Source organism: Octopus bimaculoides, chromosome 4 (genome assembly GCF_046866305.1).
Source record: "Octopus bimaculoides isolate indiv1 chromosome 4, ASM4686630v1, whole genome shotgun sequence".
Classification (NCBI taxonomy): Eukaryota; Metazoa; Mollusca; class Cephalopoda; order Octopoda; family Octopodidae; genus Octopus; species Octopus bimaculoides.
The window spans coordinates 7,592,291-7,617,929 of NC_142931.1; the positions used below are offsets into that span (position 1 = coordinate 7,592,291).

Below are 25,639 nucleotides of genomic sequence, written 5' to 3' on the forward strand. Positions count from 1 at the left end.
ATATATATATATATATATATATATATATATATATATATATATATATATATATATATATATATATATATATATTTTATGATCATCGTTCTGCCAAGAAGCAACGTGTTCTTGAGTACATAGATAAATTTAAATACAAGATTACATCCTTTGACTATATTCAACTCTAATAACGAAATATCGAAGGAAAGGAACCGTGATATTAAATACTCTAGTAACACTGCAATGATTACATAACTGCTTATACACACATACAGATATACGGACATACATAAACACATACATACATACATACATACATGTATACATACATACATACATACATACATACATACATACATGCATGCATGCATACATACCAGAGTAAGCACATACATGAGGAATAAAGGTGAGAAAATAGTACTCGAATAACGGAGGTAAAGTAATATGTCCTATTATGTATATTCGTCGGGCTCGACGAACGGGAACGTGAAACTCTGAGTAACAGTTTTTCTGATATCTTCGCAGCTTTATTAATAAATGCATACACACACAGACACACAAACATATATATATATATATATGAATACACACACACACACACACACACACACACACATATATATATATATATATATATATATATATATATATATATATATATATATATATATATATATATATATATATATGCTAATTGTTCCGTTTCAGTATTGAAATGCATGCTCTCTCATATATTGCATCTGGGTCTTTCTGCAGTTTTAAGATGTATCAGGGATCTTGATTGCTGTCGATATGTTTGTCTATTGACCATAGCTGACATGTGTAGCTGACATATGTCTTACAGAACAACCACCAACCATAATGGTTCAAGTACAGTTCACTGAAGGATTGCCCTCAGAAATGATCTCTCCTCAGAGAGAGCAACATTAACTGCGACCATCTGATTTCTACCCTTTAAAAAGTCGTGCAGCCACTGCCCATGTTTTCCTGCCATACCATGTTCATTCAGTTTTTGATATATCATCCCATCATCAACTTTGTCGAATGCTTTGACAATGCCAAGAAAACATTCCACTCTTTCGAGGTGTCTAGTTATGAACAGCAAGGTAACTATAGCCGCGAGAAGAGAAACGTATTTATAAAGAATAAAAGCTCACAATATTTGGTGTGCTTTCATCCTCATCCATCTTATATAACATTACGGAATCTGCAGCACACAGATAACTATTCCTCAGATAATACATTAATCTTGATTAGCTGCTAATCCTCTCCAAATTTCAGGTAAGTTCTACTTTGCGAAACTGTCTGAGTATACAGTAGAGTACTATGGACGTTGCTCATATAAATATCTTTGCCTGCATACTTCAGAAATCTATTTTACATATCGAAAGAACGTACAATCTCAAACAAGCTTCAATTCTGCTTTACACCTGCTCTGCTGCCAGCTGTCACCGTAATTTCAGTCTTAGATTTGAACTATAGGCTTGCCTACACTTTTCCAAGCCCACGTCTTAATTTATTATTCCAGCTACCATTATTATCTCACCTACAAGAAATTTCACTGAGCAGTTGACCGCCTGATCCTCTCTACAACTGTAATCTCTTCCCCATGGTCAGTTTTGCTGAAAAGAAAGAGTAAGACACCTGCCTAGAAATATTCAGGTTTACAAAACAACATGAAATTCACTGAATCTCAAGGGTTACGAAAAATATCAAAGGGTTGTGTCCATCATTTTCTGATTGTCCAATGTCGTAAGTAATTATAAGCACCATATTCTGTAGCCTCTAGATGTGCCAAAGTCAATTTGAAATGCCTTTACATTATTTAGGGTCTCACTAGACACGATGTTACAGTTACATTAATGTACATTCTAACATGCCTATTTTCTACAATACAGAACATATTCTCACATATGTAACTGTACCTTGTAATACTAAACATATGAGATTCACACTATGGGACGTTATCTCACATCACATTACAACCTTAGTTACAGATATTCTGTCAGAACGAACAAACATTAAATCGTGTATTGAATATTGAATTGAAATTCAGAGAGAGAGAGCGAGAGAGAGAGAGAGAGAGAGAGAGAGAGAGAGAGAGAGAGAGAGAGAGAGAGAAAGATGGGCTAAGGAATGTAGAGCGTAACAGCCAAGCACGATAAGGATACGGTAACATGTGCACATGTTACTTTTTATTCTCCTAAACTGGAGAACACACAGAATACAAAATTTCTAAATAGTATTGATTACATTAAGTTAATCGATCGGTTATTTTGTACAGGAATTTACAATCGGAAAGTAACAAAAAGAAAACGAACGCAGATATCCAGCAGATAACGATTTCCAAATATGATGTTTAAATGGTTTTAATTAAACTGGTTTCTCTCAAGCATGGTAGATATTCTAATTAAAATGCAGAACACGTTACTAATATCTGCAGTAAGAGATAGTTCATGTTCGCTTGATATGTTTAATGAATAAAGGAAATTATTTGTAAGGTGTCTCTAATTAAATCGTACTCATAAACAACCGACAGCTTTAATGAGTAGGGAGACTTTATTAATTGAGAGACAAATTATAAAAACTAATACCTGTACGATACATGAATGCCCTTCGACTGTGTGGCGTCGGGATAGGTTTGTTTCCTGGTCATATCTCATACAATTTAAAGTAATTTACTAGATACGAAAATCACAGACAGCACTTCATACATGGTTCCAAACATCCACCTGCAATATTGATTTCATATTTTGGCACAGAACCAGCAATCTCGGGTGGGGGGAGGAAACTGACTACATTGACCGCCCTCAATAGCCAGTTGGTACTCCTTTTATCAACTCCGAAAAGATGAAAGGCAAAGTCGAGCTCAATGGAATAATCCACCCGAAATATTGTTTATTAGTATCTTCTTGGCCCTTTATCAACATGGCAGAACAATTCATTTTCAGCGACAAAGAAGAATTTTAATTTTATAGAGTATCACAGATTGAATCAGTCATCACTTGAACAGCAAGCAGTAACATCGTAAAATTCACGAGTGTTTCAGATATTTACGATTCTCTAGAATAATTTTGATAGAAAAATAATGTTCTTCGAGGAAAGCAGGAACGGCTTTGAGAATGCAAGACGCTGCCATGACTCTCATGATGTCTGGCAGACGGCCGTGACATGCGAAGTTACAAACATAAAGTGCAAATGCCTAACAGTTAGGGTGTTATACTCACTATCGTAACATCATAGTTTCAATTCGTGGACCAGGGAGTCCGCTGTGTTGAGCGAAACATCTCATTTCCCGTTGCTCTACGACCACAGGGGTATTTGACCTGTGGCACACCGTTCACCTATACAGGCAATGTCCATTTCATGAATAGAATGACCTAATGTACAACACAAAGGTTTGATCACCATAAACAGATCATCAATTCATGCTGTCCAGCAGGAAGTTGTAGCACTCAACGTGGTCATTCGACATTCTAAAACAGCAGCCAAATTCCTCAAATTGTTCCTTTTGATGTTATACGGAAATAATACTTAATGAAAGTAATCCTTTCTTGTTTTTTTTTTCTTTTTTTCTCGAGCCCAAAGAATCATAAGGCTGGTTGTTCGGTTACCATGGTGTATAAGAGACCGATATCACAAGGTTCCCCTGCGTTGCTGGGTGCAACATCAGAAATCGTAAGGGCAGGGATAGCCGATTATATTAACCTCAGTACTTTACTAGTATTTTCTCTTATCGACTCCGAAGGGGGTAAAAGCAAGGTTGATCTCGGTAGAGTTTGAACGCAACATATAAAGAGTTGGAAGAAATTGCACTTAGCATATTGTCCGGTGTCCTGACAATTCTGCAGCCCGTCGCCTTAGAATATAGCCCTAGGCACTACCAACAAGCAGAGGATGGTGTCACGGCTGGCAAGAAGTATTTGCTTCTTGCATCCATCTTTGTAATCCCTTATGGCAAATTTTATGAAATAAAGAAGTATTTGACGCTCGTTCAGCTTGTTTAATGTTTATCCCGGTTAAACAAAAGGAACAGATAAGGCAATTAGCAGTTAGATATTTCCTTGTGGGGAATTCAAATAAAAACTTCTGCAGCAAGGTCTTCTGTCCCGATAAGTTTTACGTAATCTGGAATCAACATAATGAACATAACCTTAAACATTTATAGCAAGAGGTATTATGTTTATGGCCAAGTTAGGGCTATCATACGCAATGTAGTGTAAAATAATATTATTCTGGTTTTACTTTGCTTTCAAATCTCTTTCATTCAGGCTTTATATTTGATATTTATTTTCCAGCGCATTACTTCTCACATATTTTAAATGGCATTCATTTGTTATGGGGAAGAACAATCTATAACTTCCTCATTTTAAAACATAATAACGTAATATTAAAAATAGAGGAAACTAACAATTGCTATGTGCGAAAAAAAAAATACAAAGCTTCTAGTTCTTAACAGTAGGTTCGATCACTTTTACAAATCTTAATGACACATAATTATGTCATTTCCATTCCATCATTTAGAACATTTCACAATATACTATTATTATTATTTTTGTTTTTGTTGTTGTTTTTGTTGTCGTTTTATTGTTGTTATTTAGAATGGTTTGATTCGGCCTCTTGCATATATATATATATATATATATATATACACGCACACACAAACATCTCTCTCTATCTCTCCCTATCTCTCTCTCTCTCTCTATCTCTCTCTCTCTCTATATATATATATATATATATATATATATAAAGATGTATATATATATATATTTTATATCTATCTATCTATCTATCTATCTATCTATCTATTTATCTATCTCTCTCTCTCTCTCTCGCTCTCTCTCTCTCTCGCTCTCTCTCTCTCTCGCTCTCTCTCTCTCTCGCTCTCTCTCTCTCTCGCTCTCTCTCTCTCTCGCTCTCTCTCTCTCTCTCTCTCTCTGTATATATATATATATATATATATATATATATATATATATATATATATATATATATATATATATATATATGTATCGCATTATCTATTTGCAATCTATGCGTCTTTCCCCTGCATCTAATATCAGTCTACTTTAGGCTAACTCTAAGCAATATAAAACACCGAGTGTTTTACTAACAAAGCTGTCCTTATTTATTGACTGGGTGCATTCATCGAATCAGAAACACTTCTCTGCAAAAATATTCATTTTTTTCTTTCATTACTTGTATTATTATTATTATTATTACTATTATTTTCATTTTTATTTCATTCTTGTATTTATTTATTCTTTTGTTTAATTCTTCCAATGATTATTCCTTTATTTTCGGTAGTTTTGCTATGTTGTTTCTTTATTCAAAATCAGAACCGGCAAGAAGCTATTTCAATTCATTATTGATCTCCTTGCTGGCTGACTATGAACCATTTCTCCTAAAACTGAGTAACTGCAAATCATGGCTTACGGCGCCTAATCATATCAATAATTCGTGCAGCGAGAATCTCTTCCAAGTATACGTTTATATTTGTTGTTACTTTTTATCGTCAGAAATATTGCTATAATTATGCTATTGGGATCCGATGACTAGAGATAAGGGGTTTTTATCTTCGGCATCAAACTACTGCAACCGTTTACGTATAATGGTAGAGTTCCATTTTTACCAAACATTAATAACACTGAGTTTCATTCGTCGATTCTGAAAGGTGTTGCTAAATGTTTTATAATACGAACTTATTATTATTTTCCCACTTTTAGTTCCATTGGCCATCTTACTGTAACAAAATGGCTATATATATATATATATATATATATATATATATATATATATATATATATATATATATATATATATATGTATATACACATAATAATATAAATAATATATATGCATATATACACACATACATGTACATGCCTACATATATATGTATATATACATGCATATATGGGTACAGGACGTAAAAAAAAGAGTCAACAAAATGAGAAAGGAGAACATAAAAAACAAAAGCATGGAAGACGAACTTTTTTCCGAACAACGAAAGAAACAAATCGAGAAACGAGACAGGTAACATAAAGAACACAATCCCTTTATAAGTTATCCCCTGTTTTATCTACTCCGTAAGCTATATATATATATATATATATATATATATATATATATATATATATATATATACATCTTACAATACATATATATATATATATATATATACATCTTACAATACATATATATATATACATATATACATATATATATATATATATATATATATATATATATATATATATATATATATATATATATATATATATATATATATATATATATATATATATATATATATATATATATATATATATATATATATATATATATCGTGCTTGAAACTCAAAACGTTTCAATTTCTATGAAGGGACAGCAGCTGAAAATTCAGTGTATCATTCTATAGAAAAGTTATATCAATCGATAATCGATAATACATTGATAAATACATCCTAAATCTATTTACACAGACAAAGTAGTGAAAATGTAACGACAAACTCCACAGGAAATGATTTACAACTAAGTTTCACTGATTATTTTAATCTGTTATTCTAATGTGCAATTATTTTAATAACTTTATACACTTAAACAAGTACATATGATATAATGTAAATGATATAAGACATTATAAATACGAGATAGGGACAGACAAGGATATGTTTCCCCGACACCACTCCAACCTATCTATCGAGTTGCGGAAGATCGCATCACCGACAATATTTCTCTAATGAAAGGCGGTGAGCTGGCAGAAACGTTAGCACGCCGGGCGAAATGCTTAGCAGTCTTTCGTCTGTCTTTATGTTCTGAGTTCAAATTCCGCCGAAGTCGACTTTGTCTTTCATCCTTTCGTGGTCGATAAATTAGGTACCAGTTGCGTACTGGGGTCGATGTGATCGACTGCCCCCTCCCCCAAAATTTATGGGCTTTGTGCCTGGAGTAGAAAAGAATATTTCTTTCATGACGAGAATCGTCGGACCAAAAAGTTAGCGGCATTTCGTTCGTTTTTATGTTCTTAGTACAATTTTCCCAGTGGCTGTCCTTGCCGTTGATCCTTTCGAGGTCTTTTACTAAAGCGTTCTAATCTAATTGATTAAACATTCGTAGCTCATTTTTCTTACAATCAACCACATACTTTTCGTCGATAGAAACATCAGGGGGTTCATCGTGCGACATGTCAAGGTCTTCAAGTGAATCATGTGAGAGAGGCACTGGGACAGGGTTCTCGAAGTCATGTGGGACCGGTTTTAGAGCTGACTCGCAATCTTCATACGATTGACAACTGATGCTGGTGTGTTTACGTACCCGTAACTTAGCGGTTCAGCAAAGCAAACCGATAGAATAAGTACTAGGCTTCTTAAGAATAAGTCCTGGGGTCGATTTGCTCGACTAAAGGCAGTGCTCCAGCATGGCCGTAGTCAAATGACTGAAACAAGTAAAGAGATTCGGAATCAGCATATTCGATTTAGTTTAGTACAGCACCATTTGTCTGGGTAGCAGACAATAAATTTATTTCTCTTGCCCAGTGTTGTTATGCTCGCACTTGGTAGATGTTTTCATAATAATGTTTCACCAATATTTCTAGTGCTCATCCTTATGTATGCAGGAAGGTTCTTTGTATTTATCCCAGGACAACGTATTTACATATGCATGTATGAATAAACGGATGTGTTTACGTATGAATGTAAGTACGAATGTATATGTGTATGAACGTATACTTAAATGTATGCATAGATAAATGCATGTTCGTGTGTGTATATTCATACGTGCATGTCTGTATGTCATTATTCAGTTTATTTTAAGATTTCTTGCTAATTGAGAAAGAGCAGGTTTCTAACCTAGTTTCAAGGCTCCGTCATTGGAATTTCAACACAAACAACAGGGTATTTTTGTATGTATGTATGTTTTGCATGTTTTATGTATGTATTCTCAGGTATATAGTTGCATATCTAGACATTCTCATATATATTGAAATGATAAACTTCTGGAAAGTTTTACAGATTTTTACAGTTCCTGTGATGGATTGGATCTGTAGTCTTCGAATTAGCTTTCTCCTTTCTGATTTTGAGAAGCCTAATATCTCAAGTTTGGTATTTAGGCAGTGTGTTAAACATCCCCGGGGCCCCAATAATTACAGGTTTAAACATGAACTTGTAATCTGGATAGATCAGATCTCTCTATAGTTCAGCATAGGTGTTCTCTTTTTCACTGATTTTCAACTTTATGTCACCATCCGCCGGGCAGTTAATTTCCACAACTATACACAGTTTCTCTCCTCTATCGTCTCTATGTATGCATGTATGTATGTATGTTTGTATGTATGTATGTATGTATGTATGTATGTATGTATGCATGTATGTATGGTTGCCATATATGTAGCTGAAATGCTACACAATGTCTAGTGTTATATTATATCATCGTGGAACTATAATTAACTCTAAAACATTTAATGTAACCAGCAAGACAGTCATTTAAACCTTGGATTAATGGCTAAACCTGCTCAAGAATATTAGTCGTGACAACAAATCTGAGATAACAAAATGTGTTGACTGAATACTGCCAGTAAAACAGGAAATTGGTGTTAGTAAGCCCTGGATAATCCCTGATTTAGTAAAGAGAAATGTCATGTGATGCGAGTGTTTTCTGGTCTGAATATCGCTTCCTCACACCCGCTTCCTCACACCCGCTTCCTCACACCCGCTTCCTCACACCCGCTCCCTCCCAGCAGTTTCAGAGTCATTGAAAAAGTCTACTAGGGTTACCTATAGCTCCATGACAAAGCGATAATTATATCTTAACACAAAATGGTATACATTGGCAATGCCCTCATAAATTTCCCAGCTTAAACCGACCATCTAAGACTGACGTAAGTAATGTTGAAAGGTTTGACAATTACAAGCCTTTTCAACACAGCCGCTCCATTGTTTCACATACTTTACTTCTGAGAGGAAAATATATTGATTTTATCGATATCGATATCGATTATGAAGCAATAAAATAGTTCAGTACCTTATGAACTCTCCAACTATTCCACTTTAGATTCACCTTAAATTCTTCCTTATATTACATTCAAGGAACAATCGGTCGGTTCTGGTTTATCGCGAAAAGTAGTCTGAAGAGCGGTGAACCGGACAAAGTAGTTAGTGGTATTTCTTCCGGCCTGACGTTTTGAGTTCGGATGCCAGTGCGGCCGACTCTTCCTTTCATCGTTTTAGGATCGGTAAAATATTTTCCAGTAGAGCACTGGTACTTATTCTAACGGTCTAGTTGCTGAACCGCTAAGTTACGGAGACGTAAACACACAAATACTGGCTGTCAAGCGGTGTTGGGAAAGAAACATAGAAACAAAGACACACACACATAAATATATATATGCATTATATACGAAGGGCTTCTTTCAGTTTCCATCTACCAAACCCACCTAGAAGACTTTGGTCGGCCCGAGGCTATAGTAGGAAACACTTGCCCAAGGTGTCCGGTGGTGGGATTGAAACCAGAACCATGTGGTTGGGAACAAGCTTCTTACCACACAGCCACTCCTGTTCCATATTTTTTTTTTAATTTGGATATCCTGAAGAAGGTGCCTGGCCCATGAGTCTTTCAGGACCGCAGAGACGCGGGAGATTGACGAACTTAGTCAACCGTTTAAACTGTGAATACTAGCAGAGAGGAAACCTCATCAGCCCCGTGTTCTAAGAAAGAAGAATCAGGCGTAGAGGTAGGGACGAGGAAATAAGAGGGGTGGATATAGCAAGGGCGACAAAAATTGGAAAATTGGAGAGACGAATGGATTGAGTGGTAACTGAAGGATGAAGGTATGAGAGTAGCCAAAGCTGAGGAGCAGAGGCTGTTATAGTATCGGTAGAAAAGAGAGCGCGAGGAGACAGTATATCTATAGGCCGAAGACTGGAGTGTGACCGTTAGTGAGAGAACGCCAGTCAGACGAGTGGACTTCTCTCAGAACAATCAAAGAGGTTAATATGTGTTCAGAACTTCATGAAATATATTAAAAATTAATTTGATATTAATCACGTTCTAGTTAAGTCCAGAGTATACTTCATGTCTTTCAGAATTGTCTCTGTTTAGCATTGTTGACCCATTTATGAATAGAACATCAAATAATAAACAAAAACACACAGAAGATTGCATTCAATTCATTAAGGAGAAAAGCGTATTTAGTAAATAATAGAAATTGATTTCTGAACTCACCAATGACATCGCTGCAATGCTTGTCACATGTTGTGGCAGCCTCATGCTCATCAAAACAGGGCTTGGCTGAAAAATATTCGGAAATATGCAATACAAACGCCATCTTGAATTTTAGAATTCTTTAAGTAAAACCTTTTGTTACATACACACAGTGGCGGACCGGTCAGGTTGCCAGCTTGCTTGATGGCAAGTGGGCCCCTACGCCATTAGAATCTGTATATGGGAGCCCATGTTAGTATCTAAGGAGCCCATTTCCTCAAGTTTGATAATTTTTTTATTCACTACTGGAAGAATGCATTAATTATTTCAGTTTGTAGACAGTTAAAAAGAATACTTTAAAATAATAAAAGGAAAAATTAAACGTTAGCATTGTAGTTACGGGTGGCCCCCTTAGTCTCCTGGCAACCAGTAATTTTAGATCCAGTCCGCAACTGCACACATACATAGGCAAACATACACCCCAACAGACATACAAACACACGCACACACATACCTGCGCACAAACACACAGAACACTGTCTTGACCAGATTATTGAATGTCGTTATAGACTGTTGGTTTCAGTGCGCCTCTTCACATTGTTACGAAGGCACGTCAACATTCCTCGCAGGTTATGTGGGTAGGTTAACATTGCTCCTGAACGAAACATCAGTCTGTCGCAGGTTTCCCCATTTACAGCTCCGTGGAGTGAAGCACAATGAAACGAAGCGTGGTTACTGAAGAACCCAACGCACCACTCGTCTGAATGTCGAAACCTCGCTGTTGCTACCACGAGTGCAACAATTTAAAAAAGAAGTGGTACTCCGACGTTTACGACGACGATAGTTCCTGCTGATCCGATCAACGGAACAGCCCGTTCGAACTCCACAGACAAACGTAGCTTTCACATAGTTCTTGAGGGAGAGTCAAGACACAACTCATTTTACCAGTGGAGTGGACTGGAGCGACCTGAATTAAGTATCTTGCCGAAGGACACAATACGCTGCCGGGAATCGAACTCACTATCTTAGGATCGTGAGCCGGATATCTCTAACCACTAAGCAATGCGCCTTTACTTGAAACACCCTTACCACTATGCTTTCATACACACACACACACACACACACACACACACACAGAGTGTGATAGGTAAATGACAAATCAACTCAATTATGCTTGAGCATAAATTAGATTCAGGAAGATGTCGTTACAAACACTAATTGTATTTCCAAATGAAGAGACACAAAGTCTTTCAAATAATTGACATATTTCGAATCGAAATTACTACCGATGTTGCTTCTAAAGAAACTTACTTTTCCCCCATTTGAATTTTGTCCTTTCTCTCCGTAATTCTCTCTATTATATCTTTTCTTTTTCTTGTTTCAGACATTCCACTGCGGCCATGCTGGGGCATCACCTTGAGGGATTTTTAGTCAATTGAGTCGAGCCCAGTGCTTATTCTTTTAAAGTCTGGTATAAACAAAACCAACACCGGCTGTCAAGCAGTGGCAGGGGACAAACGCAGATACGCACGCACACATGCGCACGCGCATATATATTCGACGGTCTTCTTCCAGTTCCCGCTTACCGAATCCACTCACAAGGCTTTGAGCGACCTGAGATTATAGTCGAAAACACTTTTCTAAGGTACCACGCAGTGGGACTGATCCCAGAACCATATGATTTGCAAGCAAGCTTCTTATCACACAGCCACGCGTCTAATTTCTTAATAGATGGATATTTCAGTCACTTAAATTCCGTTGGTCGATTCATCAAATGCATTTGCCGATAATTTCCATGTACTTAATCTTTTCAGATTATCGGCGCATAATGCCCCAAATGCCTTTGACACTAATCTCTTCGAAACAGACAAGCATTTGCTGCGTTGAATGTTTTGGCCTTAACGTAATATATTTCCAATCACGAGTCGATAATATGACAATCTAAGCATATTCACTATATTTCAATTCACCAATAAAAGCAATAAATATTTTGCTGCAAATGTTCTAAGTTTATTACTTAATGCTATACTCTACATCTTCTTAGATCTACTGTTTTAACTGGAAAATTCCAATTATATTTCCAGAAAGTGGTCGAATATAAAATAATGTGACGCTAGTTAATCTTGTTACTTATAGGAGTTTATAGTAAAAGCCTAGAGATTAACTGATAAATTTAACGAATATCTATGTTTCCGCAGCAAACTGGTTGCAATAAACCATAATTTTCGTATTCTAAACCAGCGACTTGCAGATTAACTATTACAGCTTTGGAATATTAATCAGATAAGATGGCCTTTCATCTAAACATTGCCGATATTAAATAGTATATAGGAAAGAGTGTGGCATCAGTGTGACATAAAACGAGAGGTATACTTACTGACAAGCCCTGAAGGCCAGCGCAGACGCATCGCTCCTCGTGTACCACTGCGAAATTCCGCCCATTGGACAACATTTCCACAATGCATAAATACACAGGACTGATACATACTTCGAATTGCTTGGCGCTTCATTTCATAATCCCAGATGTTAAAGTGACTTAAATCACCGACAAAAGCATAAGTGGTGTCAAAATAAGCGCCTTCTCGAGAAGCTTGACCGAGAACCAGTTCTCCATCCGAAGGAATTGCTTTATTCACCGATGCACCACGTCCGCTTTGTCTTTTCGTGCCATTGACGTAAAGACGCCAATTACCATCTGAAAAAAAAAAAAGAAACAAAACATTAATATAGCCGCAAAGTCACCGATTCAGTTTTTGTAAAGAATTATAATTTCTTTACAACATCAATCGATATACTGGCTTTTTTATGCTTTCACATATTTTTCTGTTATTTTAATTACTTTTCTGAACTCTATTATTGTGTACACATATCTCTTTATAGATCAACTATGATATTTCATCATTTTAATACAAAATTATATGGTTAAATTGTTGACAATAGTAAGACAATACAAACTGCATTGAAATCAATATACGCTATTTGTACGCATGAACAAAATAATTTACAACAGAAGAATAGAAATGAAACTGCGTGACGTCCATGTTTTTTCTTCTTTGTGACATTATCATTGCAAAAACAAGCGATATGGCAACAGATAATTTGACCCAGAGCTAACTGATAGCATATGCCTAGTCTATAAAAGCTGTTATTAAATGGCTTTTATACTGTTTTAAATAAAATAAAATAGAAAGACCATACTAAAGCAAATGGGTCGCCATCTTGGCAATAAAAATATGACACTCAATGGATCTGTGTTTCGATGGATCAAAATTATTTCGTTCATTTTATTTTCTATGTTCAAGTTACTATTAAACGCAAAACACTCAAAACGCTTGCTATTTATATATTTAATATATAAAATTCTACATTTCTCTCATGTTTATGGAGAAGCTGTTACTGTATATTGAACGTCTTCAATACTGAATAATTGAACAATGCATAGCCAATTAATTTATCATATCATATTCAAACAGTGTGTTGGATAGACAACAGCTAATAGAAAAATGACACTGAATGTGTCTGGTCCAAATTACATCTTTGTAAAACACGACGAAAAAAGAGATCAAACTCTTCGTATGACGATAGTACAAAACAAGAAGTACACACAAGCATACATATTCTTTAAGCAAAAATGATTGAAAGAAATAATGCAGAGAGGATAATGGCATGTATCTGAAGAACATAGCTAAATGCTTGTATATCAAATACTTTATAATATAAATTGTTGATTTATAAAATTTATCTCCTCCTCTGAAGGTCGTATCATAATGGCCAAATGGCAATTGAGGCCGGATCCATTCGAAAAGGAGAAATAATCTAAGCCTTCTCTTTACGCTCCATATTCGGATTTCCTTCCTGACTCATTTCCCATCAATAATTACAGCTGCTGCGATGCTCTTTCATCGCGATTAATGTTGAGAAATTGTTTTTCATATTGGAACGAACACACAAAACAAATGAGGTGTGGATGAAAAATAATCCCAACATCCAGAGGAGGCTGCAGGATTTTCGTCATTTCACAATATATGTTAACGAGAATAATCAACTTGATAGAGTATACACTCAAATTAATATATGTCGATAATAATAGCCGGGTGGTTGTTCGGCTGATATCTCTAGTCACGCATTACATTAGAGAGTGGGAGAGAAAGAAATAAAGAGAGAGCGAGAGATAAATATACATACAGAGAGAGCGAGAGATTAATATACATACAGAGAGAGAGAGAGAGAGAGAGAGAGAGAGAGAGAGAGAGAGAGAGAGAGGGGGGAATTGAGAGAAGAAAAGAGATATAGAGTGGATTAACAACATATTAAGCAAAGTGGAGGTATGCAAAGCAGAGGCCGTTATAGTAGCGGTACAAAATAAACGGGAGATGATGGTGTACTAGTGACGATCAGTTGGAGATTTCGATATGTGAACAGAAATGGCAACACAAGGGGCAATAATAACAACAACAACAAACATGAGAACTCTTCCTGATCAACTCTTCTCAGAAACCAGAAAAATTGTGCAGCTGAAAAGGCCGGTACCAATACAGGGTGTAATTATGTTTAATGATCTATCTATCTATCTATCTATCTATCTATCTATCTATCTATCTATCTATTGAAAATACAAACAAGAAGCACATATCATACAGACTTATCAACAAGAAAACGAAGCGACCGGAGAATTTCTCCACCCAAAAAATTGAGATTTGTCTCAAACTGATATGGCCCTTTCAAAGTCATGTTACTTGGGGACAAAAATTTGCCACGGTCCTAGTACGCTTTAAGAGCGAACAGTTAGCGAAGGAATTTTCAACACTCTCTCTCCACACAGATGACTTGGTGATGATACCGAGTTATCTTGGACAGAGAGTGACGAAGGTGACAGTAAAGAATGTCCCTTCACAAGTGGAAACACAGTGGATAGTAGGTTCTATATGCCTCGAAATGGAGGAGGCAAATATATTAGAAATTGCTACTGCAGAGGAGAAAAACTGGGAAGGGGGAAACAAGTCGAAGTCCTCCTCCACATCACTGAAGAGGAGTGCCAAAAGATCCCCACACACATCCAACTGGCAAAGGACCACAAGTTATATGTAGTGGTGGAAGGAAGGCGGCCACGTTGTTATGTATGCGGCAGCGAGGCACACCTCAAGGACAGTTGCCCAACCGCCGCCAACCAAAAAAAGCAACAAGGGCAACCACCAAAACCCGGAAAAAAACCCTACTACCAACACCACCATCAACAATCAAAACAAGAGAAACACAAGCAACACTGGCAACTGAGAAGACAACAGCATCTGCAAAAACAACAAGTGAGGAAGCAGGGGAAAAGAAAGAAAATTCCAAGACTGTTTCCCCCTCCCCCACATCACACACACCTCACACAAATAACAAGGCATCAGCACCAACAAAAACAGCAACACAACCACTCACACAAGCACACACAGACGCTCACAATTTGCCCCTACCCCCTTCCGATTCTTCAGAACCTTCGTCGGAAGATGAAAGTAATGAGGAATGGCAAATAGCCCAGAAAGGAAGGAGGAAGAGGAGCAAGAAAAGAAAAGCAAACACAAACAAAGCAGGGAGATACACAACTCCCGAAAACACTCCAGACACCAACACAAGCACACACAACTACAACACAAGCAACAAAACCCCAAAAGCAAGTACACACACAATGCTCACTGCCATCAACACAAAAAACTCAGAGTTGATGGAATACATCAACACAAAAACAAACATAACAAACGAAGACATAAAAACCAGCAACCACCCATACACAACACCGCCAGAACACATCAAAATACTACACATAACACCAACCCTGCACCACACACTAAAATCTATTTTTCCAAAGGCAGTTGGCAAATGCCAAAAATACCTGGCGAAAAAACTATATAGTGATCTCCTCGAAGAAAACCCGAAGGAGGAGACACAAAAACTCTCAAACGGTAAGTGACTCTCTTTATAAAACTTTAACACTCAAATCAAAATGATGCTCAAGATTGGTTGTGTAAATGCGCGTGGCTTGGGGTCCCCTTGGAAACAAGGGTACCTCCTAAATGACATAAAGTCACATAAACTAGAAATCATAGCCATAAGCGAGACCAGACTCCATGATCCGCGGGCCCTATCGTCCATGTTTGGCAGACAGTTTAACATTTATTTTTCTCCCTGTCTGCCGAGAATGGGCGGTAGTGGCACGGCGGTACTCTTTCGCAAGAGTCTGGATCTCGAAGTAAAGACAGTATTCATAGACCCGGAGGGTAGATTGGTTGTTCTGGATGTCGATGGTAGCGATGGGTGTGCTTTTCGACTCATATCAGTATACGCACCACCTTTAACAGGTAGGCCGGATTTCTTTCGACGTCTAGAAGTATTCCTAGGAACGTCTCGTCCTTTACTTTTAGCGGGGGATTGGAATGCTACCTTGGACACGCATCTAGACTATGTGGACAGAGATAGGAATAGACGGGGATGCAAATGCCTCAAAGACCTGCTCAGACGCTTTCAACTGTCTGACAGGTACCGACTCGATTACCCGAATGCGCCAATGTGGACATGGACAAACCGCATCGGGTCGTCGAGATCGTATCTAGATAGAATACTGTGTAGGAGAGTAGATAGAGATAGCATAGGGTGTCCACAATTTCACATACTCAGCTACACGGATCACAAACTTGTGACGTGTAAGCTAGACTTAGATAAGACACATAGGCAGGGCTCCGGTTACTGGAAACTAAACGCGTCTTTCCCGTCGAGACCAGTTTTCAGAGACCGGATTAGCACGTTAGTAAAGAGGGCTTTGACAGGAGCCATCATCAATAACAAATGGTGGTTTGCCCTCAAGTGAGCAATAAAAGCAGAAGCGGTTAGGTATAGCAAAGCACTAGCCATAGACAGAAACAGAGTAGAGGGTGAACTAGTTAGGAAGCTAGAAGAGGCAAATAGAAGTGGCATCGCATCCGACGTTTTGGCGGCGAGGTTGGCCCTTGACCAATACTTCAACGCCAAACACGAAGGGTGCGTTGTCAGGGCTAGGATGCGTGCTCTAAGAAACGAAGGTGTTGGAGCCGCAACAGGGCAACAAAGCCACCATTCGTTCTCTGGTGGACGAACAGGGGCGCGAACTGCTCGAGCCAAGCAAAATGTGTGAGGCCTTTCAGCGGCACTTTGCTCGACTGTTTGGGACGAATGGCGAGCGAGAACGCAGGGTGGACTTCAGTGCCTACCTGCACAGCCTGCCACGACTCTCGGCAAGAGAGGCGGAGTGCTGCGAAGGTGCCATCACGGCGGCGGAAGTGAGGGACGCGATGGCGGGATGCTCGAGGGACAAATCTCCGGGTTTGGATGGTCTGCCCTACGAGCTTTACAACTGTAAGCCAGACTTGCTTGGAGACGTCTTGGTGGCGGTGTACTGCAACTGGCAGCAAAACGGGAGCATTCCCGGTTTTGTGAGTCGAGGAGCCGTAACGCTGCTGAAAAAAGATCCAAACAAGGGGGACGTCATAGATAACTTTAGGCCCATCACTCTGCTCAATGCAGACTTGAAAATTTTGGCCAAGGTGTTAGCCAAGCGGTTGGCGCTTGTCATCGAGAAACTGATCGGCAAGGCGCAAACGTGCGCGGTGCCGGGCAGGAGCATCCATGACAACCTCCATCTGATGCGCTACATCATAGAGAGGGTTGTTAAGGAACCTGGCATGGGTGGGGCCCTGATCAATTTAGATCAATCGAAAGCTTTCGATAGGGTAGACCATCAATACTTGGAGGCTGTCCTCATAGCGACCGGCTTCGGTCCCATTTTCCGCGGCTGGATGGCTGCCTTGTACAGAGGCATCCGTTCGGTAGTTCGCGTCAATGGGCATCTATCAAGACCCTTCGACATTGCACGTTCGGTCCGTCAGGGATGCCCCCTCTCGTCGCTTCTGTACGTGTTGACTCTCGAGCCACTACTGCGGAAGCTGGCGACGCTGAGGGGCATCCCGCGAGAGTTGGGATGCGGGACGAGCGTGTCGGCATACGCGGACGACGTCACCGTCATAGTGTCTAGCCAAAAGCACATCGAGCTTGTCGGCGAGACACTGAGAGACTACGAAGCGGTAACGGGAGCGAAAATCAACCGGGATAAGTCAGTGGGCTTGCGGCTCGGCACCTGGAGAAGCAACCCCGTGCCGTCAAGTAGCGCCTCCGTCGTGGGACGTTGGACTGACGGTCCGGTTGAGATGCTCGGGGTCTGGTTTGGTCCAGACCTCCAAACGGAGAAGAACTGGGACGAGATAACTCTAGCTCGGCAATGGGCCGAGAGGAAGCTTTCCCTGAAAGGTCGGGCGGAGGTGGCGAACACGTACATCGCGTCCGTCATCTACTACCGCCTGACCGTCGTTCCTTGTCCCGACCCTACCATCACCAAACTGGAGCGCATCCTCTTCCGCTTCTTGTGGAAAGGAAGCGTTCCGATGGTTAGGCGATCCGTTTGCTGCCAACACCCGTTAAAAGGAGGACTGGGCATGCCGTGGTTGATGATGCGCAGACACGCGCTGAGACTGCGACATCTCCGGCTCTACGTAGACAGCGGTGAACAGGTGTGGTCACCGTTTGTGCGGCGCGCTTTCCCGCAGCTCGTCTCCATGACCGAACTGCAGTCATGGATCAAGAAGAGGCCGAGGAAGGGCGAATGGCACCGCGAGTGTCGCGCTGCTCTTCGGCAACTCCAACAACCCGGGTCAACCTTGAGCGACTGCATCACAACTAACGCATTCTATAGTGGATTAGTGGAGGGAAGGTACGACGACGATCTCGGGGCGAACCTGGGCGTCGACGAGGAATACCTGACCCGCCTGTTTAAGACGACCTTCGGGCCGGGACCTATGGACAACTTCCAGAGATCCCTGGCCTGGCAGTGCTATCGAGAAGTACTACCCGTTCGGGATAAGCTCTACAGGCATGGCTCGAGAAACACGGGGCCGACCTGTCCGAGATGCCGGCAGAGCGACGAAACCGTTCTGCACGCACTCGTACAGTGTCCCACCATTTCGGAGCTGTGGACTTACGTCGAACAACTGCTATCGCGTGTGGGACGAGTCGGTCTATCAGCCGAGTCTATCGTGAATATTGTCGCGCCTCCTTCCTTTAAACGGGAAGGAAGAGCTATTTTCATCGTACTTGTGGCTATGGCGAAAGAATGTGTATGGTGGACGCGTCTGAAAGGTCTAGAGACAAAGACTTTCCTCTCTGGGCAATCTCTCATCAACTTCTTCAAGTATCACCTGAAGAGGAAGTTGAGAGTAGAAAGGGAAGTCTTGTCTAGTGAATGCTTCAAAAAAAGATGGGTGAATGTAGCAAGGATGGCACGTGTGAACGACGGAGCCATCTTGAGCATAACCCTATGAACAAGAAAAAAAAAATAAAACAAAAAGGCAAAAGTGAGTCACTTACTGTTATAGTTTCTTCAATGAGAATATTGACCAAGGTTACCGTGGTCTTTTCCGTGGGCTTTTCCTTCCACGGCTAAACCTAAACTGTCCTCCCCTCTTTTTACACGAGAACATTACTGTGTGATACACGATCCCTATTGATCGGCCTTTCCTTTTCTTTTTTTCGATCCCTTTTGATCGAACTGCCCCTTTTTCCCTTCCTACGATCCCTTTTGATCGACACCACCATTTTTTTTTTTTCCTTCCTTCCCCCTCCCAAAAAGAAAAGCTCTACATTGTATTTGTCCCATCTTCGTTGAGCCCTGTTTGGCTAATAAAAGAAATGTATCTATCTATCTATCTATCTATCTATCTATCTATCTATCTATATATATATATATATATATATATATATCAATCTATCTATCTATCTTATTTCTTTATTGCCCACAAGGGGCTAAGCACAGAGGGGACAAACAAGGACAGACAAAGGTATTAAGTCGATTACATCGATCGCAGTGCGTAGCTGGTACTTAATTTATCGACCCCGAAAGGATGAAAGGCAAAGTCGACCTCGGCGGAATTTGAACTCAGAACGTAATGGCAAACGAAATACCGCTAAGTATTTCGCCCGGCGTGCTAACGTTTCTGCCAGCTCGCCGCCTTTCAATCTATCTATCTATCTATCTATCTATCTATCTATCTATCTATCTATCTAGCTATCTATCTATCTATATATCTATCTTCTCTATCTATCTATCTATCTATCTATCTATCTATCTATCTATCTATCTATCTATCTATCTGTGTGTCCGTCTGTTTATCTATCTATCAGTGTGTACGCGCGCGCTTCTGTAACTAGCATCTGATTAAGTTACCCGGTGAAAACCAGTATGTCCGGGTACTTCTCTTCATGTCAGAACGAAAACTTGCCGGTTCGATAAAGAGAGAATGAAAATTAGGCTAACCGAACGAAATAAGTATGAGGGGTCGATGAGATCGAATCCAACCTTGAAAAGCACCGTTATAGCATGGCCGCACTCGAATGACTGAAAGCCATAAGCGAACAAAAGACAACGTGTATGAATGTATAAGGAAAAAATAGGCTGCTAGCTTTGAGCGTGAATGGATCGGAAACAAATAGCCCACAAGCAACAACTTGTTATATTGAGCAAACAAGCTTTTTATTAGGTTAGCTTGCAGGTAATGACATGTAAACGTTGTACAAACCGCATATTGATTCTTACAGACGTTTGTGGCGTTGGTGAGCCTAATAAGTGATCGGTGGTGGTTGATATATAAGGAGTTCGATTAAGTTTTGCTTTGTATTGAATAAGTATCTTACTACTTTAAAATACCAGATAGGTAGATAGATAGGTAGAAATAGATAGACAGACAGACAGACAGACAGACAGACAGACAGACAGACACACAGATAGATAGATAGATAGATAGATAGATAGATAGATAGATAGATAGATGGAAGTATAAACACAAATATACTCAGGAGATCATACGGAAATGTATATAAATTAATGTCAGCGTGCGTGTGCGTATATAAATGTATATGTCACTATAATATAAATCTTGTTGTGTGTGTGTGTGTGTGTGTGTTTGTGTGCGTGCGTGCGTCCGTATCTGTGAGTGTGTAAAAGATTATAACGGCCGTAGTTTTCAAATGATTTTCTCCAAACTGGGAACATACATTACTTATATTCCGGAGATGGTTTCAGACACTTAAAATCTTTCACATAATGAATATTCGGGCCCCCTGGAGGCAAAAATTACTCGTCCCTAGGTTACGTGGAGATTGGATGTAACGCTTTGCAAAGAAACTTTCAGAAATTGATTGTCTCCCTTACATCCATTGGTCAAAAAATTATTACAGTTTCATCTTATATATAAAATAGAGATATGCGTGTATTCGCTTTTCACGCGTATCTTTATCTCCTTATATCTCTCTATCACTCTGTATCTTTCTATTTATATCTTATCTATGTATATATCTCTATCTTATTTGTCTAACTAGCTCTCTCTCTCTCTCTCTCTCTCTCTCTCTCTCTCTCCCTCTCTCTCTAAATCTCGCTCACTCTTTCTTGTTTTCACTTTCATATTTCAGACATCATTATTTTCACTTAAAGTTCAATCGATATTGTTTTCTTTGTAAGTTTTCAATCGCTATTTACAAACAAAAATGACAAATTACTGACTGAAAGAAGTTCATAAATTACTGATGAAAATAATTTCATACATAATTTACTATTATGAAAACGCCTAATGCGCAGGCTGAAATTAAAAGCATTCCGTCCACGACTGGTAAATGGTCGTTTGGTGGATAACCCAGATCGCCAGTCGCAATTCTGCGAAATGATGCGTGACCAAATTGCTAATGAGCAGGCAGATTATCTCGATGAGATCATCTGGTCAGATAAAGCTTGTTTCAAATTATCCGATCATATAGATGCATAACTGCGTGTACTGGGGCAGATGGAAGTCACCATTCGACGATGGAATCTCAACTGAACCAGTCTGGTGCTACAGTTTGGAGTGCACTCTCAAGCGAAAGTGTTATAGGACACATTTTCTTTGATAGAACTGTAAATGGAGAGAACTACTTGGAAATGTTTTGTGACATGGCAGTACCACAAATCAGAACCAAAGCTAATTTTGATGAACTGTTATTTAAGCCAGGTGGAGCACCTCCACATTATGCGTTGACAGTAAGAGACTACCTTAAGCAAGCCTTTCCACACTTTGGTTTGGAAGACGAGACAGAATCAAATGGCCACCACTTTAACCTGACTTGACACCAATGTCAGTTGGGGTGTTGTAAAGAGAAAAGTTTATGAGAAGAACCCCCAAAAACAGTAAATGAATTAAAAGATTACATTTCTGACGCATTCACTAAAATTGATGGAGATCGGAATTTGTGCCGCACTATCGGAGTGTTCTGAAGAGGTTTCAAGAATGTTGCAATGTTGATTAAACATTATCTGTTTAAGATATGCACAAGCAATATGATTGTAAGATAGAAATTTAAATATAATAAAATATTTTAAAAGAAATTTAAGGTGCTTACGTGATGACTGTAGACCTAATTTTGCGCCACCCTGTATGTATACGTACACACACACATACATACATGCATACATACATACATACATACATACATACATATATATATATATATATATATATATATATATATATATATATATATATATATATATATATATATATATATATATATATATATATATATATACATATATATATATATATATATATATATCCAACCAAGCTCTCAGTTCTGCATCAGTGGGTGAACGAAACTCCGCACATAGCATTTGAAAGAGGTCGAAAGAGGTGGAAATCCGTTGGTGCCAAATCAGGAGAGTACGGTAGGTGTGACAGCATTTCTCCGCCATGCGTTTGAATGACTTCCTTGGTCATATTGGCGATATGAGGGCAGGTGTTGTCGTGCAGCAGAACAGCACCATGTTGACGATTAGGTCATTTGTCTTGAATAGCTGTGTTGAGTCGTTCCATCTGTTGAACATGGGGTTCTGCGTTGACCGTTTGGTTCCGTTCAAGCAATTCGTAATGAATAATCCCTTCCCAGTCCCACCATACGCACAACATCGCTTAACGCGGATGAAGATCTTGTTTCACGCGCGGTGTCGCTTGTTTATCGGGGCTAAGCCATTACTTACGCTGCTTCATATTGATGTACAGGCACCATTTTTCGTCGCCAATAACTATTCGGTAAAGAAATCGTTGCTTGTGTCCATGAGTTGAGCGGTGACGAGCAAGCAAACAAGCGGAGATTGTGGCTCGTTGATTTTGGTTGTCACTTAAAACATGTGTTTGTGTTTGTGTGTGTGTGCATATGTACGTGCCTATATGTATATATGCATGCATGTATGTATGTATATGTTACGGCTTCGTTTTTGTCCCACAACGGTTTGCTAAGATTCCTGCACTTAAGGAACAGGGCACACTATTATAAGCACCAGAGACGAACAAGTAAATGATGGGTCGATTGATCTGACTAAACACTTCAAATCATTGCTGCATCTCGGCCGCGATCCAATGACTGAAGCAAATATGAGAGAAAAGGAAGGATGGAACCTAGTCTTCTTCTTACATTGCTCTCATGGATAATATCTCTGAATATATCACACCACACCTTACCTGTGCGAATACAGGCCTCTCACTTTTGTTGTTGACACAGTTTTATTTCGTTATTGAAACATTTCAATACGAGTTCGTCCATCTTTTGTACGACTGATGAAAGCATCCGAAATTATCTTCATCTTTTCTTTTTTCTTTACTTTCGAGTTATTTTAAGCAAATCACGTCTATCTAGATATTTAAAGACAGGCTGTTGCTAGATATTGTACGGATTTACAATACTAGAACAATAGATAGTCAACCAATTTATTATATTCACGCAAATAATTATTTCATATCGGGAAAATGGAAAGAAGGAAACGAACGGAGAAAATGTCAATGATAAAGCCTACACATATTATTATTATTATCATAAATATTATTATTATTATTGTTATTGCTTTTGCTGTAGTTGTTGTTGTGACAGAAATAAAAATACTTTTCAATCTACTGAATTCAATTAATTTTTCTGCCAAGTTGAAAACAATCAGCTAAAGTTTGAATACCGTTTTCATGGAAATTTTTCCATATCTAAACTTGTCCATAGTATCCGCCATATTTAATTCTGTGTACATCCCGAAGGGGCGGGAAATACACGTGCACATGACGTGTTTGTGATTTTTTTTTCAGACCAAATCTCTATGAATGCACACCCCCACCACGCACGCACATACGCATACAACCATAGTTCTGTGAATGGAGGCCGAAGACTATTTTGCCTGCAGAATTTTTATTTTTACTGCTCCCTCTCTCCCTCCCCATCTCTCTTTGTCTCTCTCTCTCTCTTTTACCCACTCTCTCTCACTCGCTCTCTATGTATATGTACCAGCTTGTGTTGACGTAGTATATTTGAGAACGAATATGTACAGAAGTATGCATGTAATTATGCGAGCATTATTCTACAATCCTTCGTGCAAGCTGTTGCTCATTCCATTTCACAATTTCCCTTAACTAAAATTGTGTGTATGTATGTATGCATGCGCCCGATACTGCATATATATCAGGAAATCCATGGTATCCGTAAAGTTTATATAAATAGATAAACGATAGAACATGGCATCAACAACATTCTCAATTAAAAATACTACAATTGTTTCGATGCATTTTTTCAATTGTAGTACACGGGCGATATGTTCTGTGATCATTATCAGGCGTTCAAATGTAAAATGTGTAACTCGCAAAGTATGGGGCGTGCTTTATGACGAGAGGATACACTAAAGAACTTGTTTAAGCAATCACCTGAGGAGGTTCGTTGTACATCTTGGATTTGTGATAATTATTAACGATCTCACCTGATTGATAAAGGTGTAAAATGTGTCGAAACAATTTTAGTGGCTTTAAATAATGTCGCTCATTCCATTTTCTATCATTTATGCTTTCTCTGTATGTATGCCATTATTTAGTTTTATTTCAAGATTTCTTGCCAATAGAGAAAGAGTCGGTTTCTGATCCAAATCCAAGGCTCCTTCATTAGAATTTCAACATCAACAAGGTATTTGTGTTTGTAAGTATGTATGTATGTATGAGTGCAGATTTGTATGTTTTGCTTTATTTATGTATTCTAATGCATATAGTTGCATATCTAGACATGCTCATAAGTATTTAAATTATAAACTTCCGGAAAGTTTTATAGATTTTTATAGTTCCAGTGATGGATTCAATCTGTAGTCTTCGAATCAGCTTTCTCCTTTCTGGTTTTGAGAAACCTAATTTCTCAAGATTTCTATTTAGGCAGAGTGCTACATATCTCAGCATCCCAATAATTACAGGTACAAACCTGAACTTGTAATCTGGATAGAGTAACTGCATATTTATCAATAGTTCAGCATAGGTATTCTCTTTCTCACTGATCTTCAGCTTTGTTAACATCCGCCGGG

General features: G+C 38.8%; 1 protein-coding gene across 3 annotated transcripts in view; it reads right to left on the reverse strand.

Annotated features, from left to right (window-relative positions):
• The window catches only part of LOC106870405 (cadherin EGF LAG seven-pass G-type receptor 1), a 538,322-nt gene that overhangs the window by 287,455 nt on the left and 225,228 nt on the right, over positions 1-25,639 (reverse strand). For all 3 annotated transcript variants that reach the window (XM_052966877.2, XM_052966875.2, XM_089350213.1), the window contains exons 7-8: positions 12,557-12,874; positions 10,201-10,266 (exon numbers count right to left, since the gene is read on the reverse strand). In XM_052966877.2, coding sequence (XP_052822837.1) covers positions 10,201-10,266; positions 12,557-12,874 — 384 coding nt within the window. The remainder of the gene's footprint in view (positions 1-10,200; positions 10,267-12,556; positions 12,875-25,639) is intronic.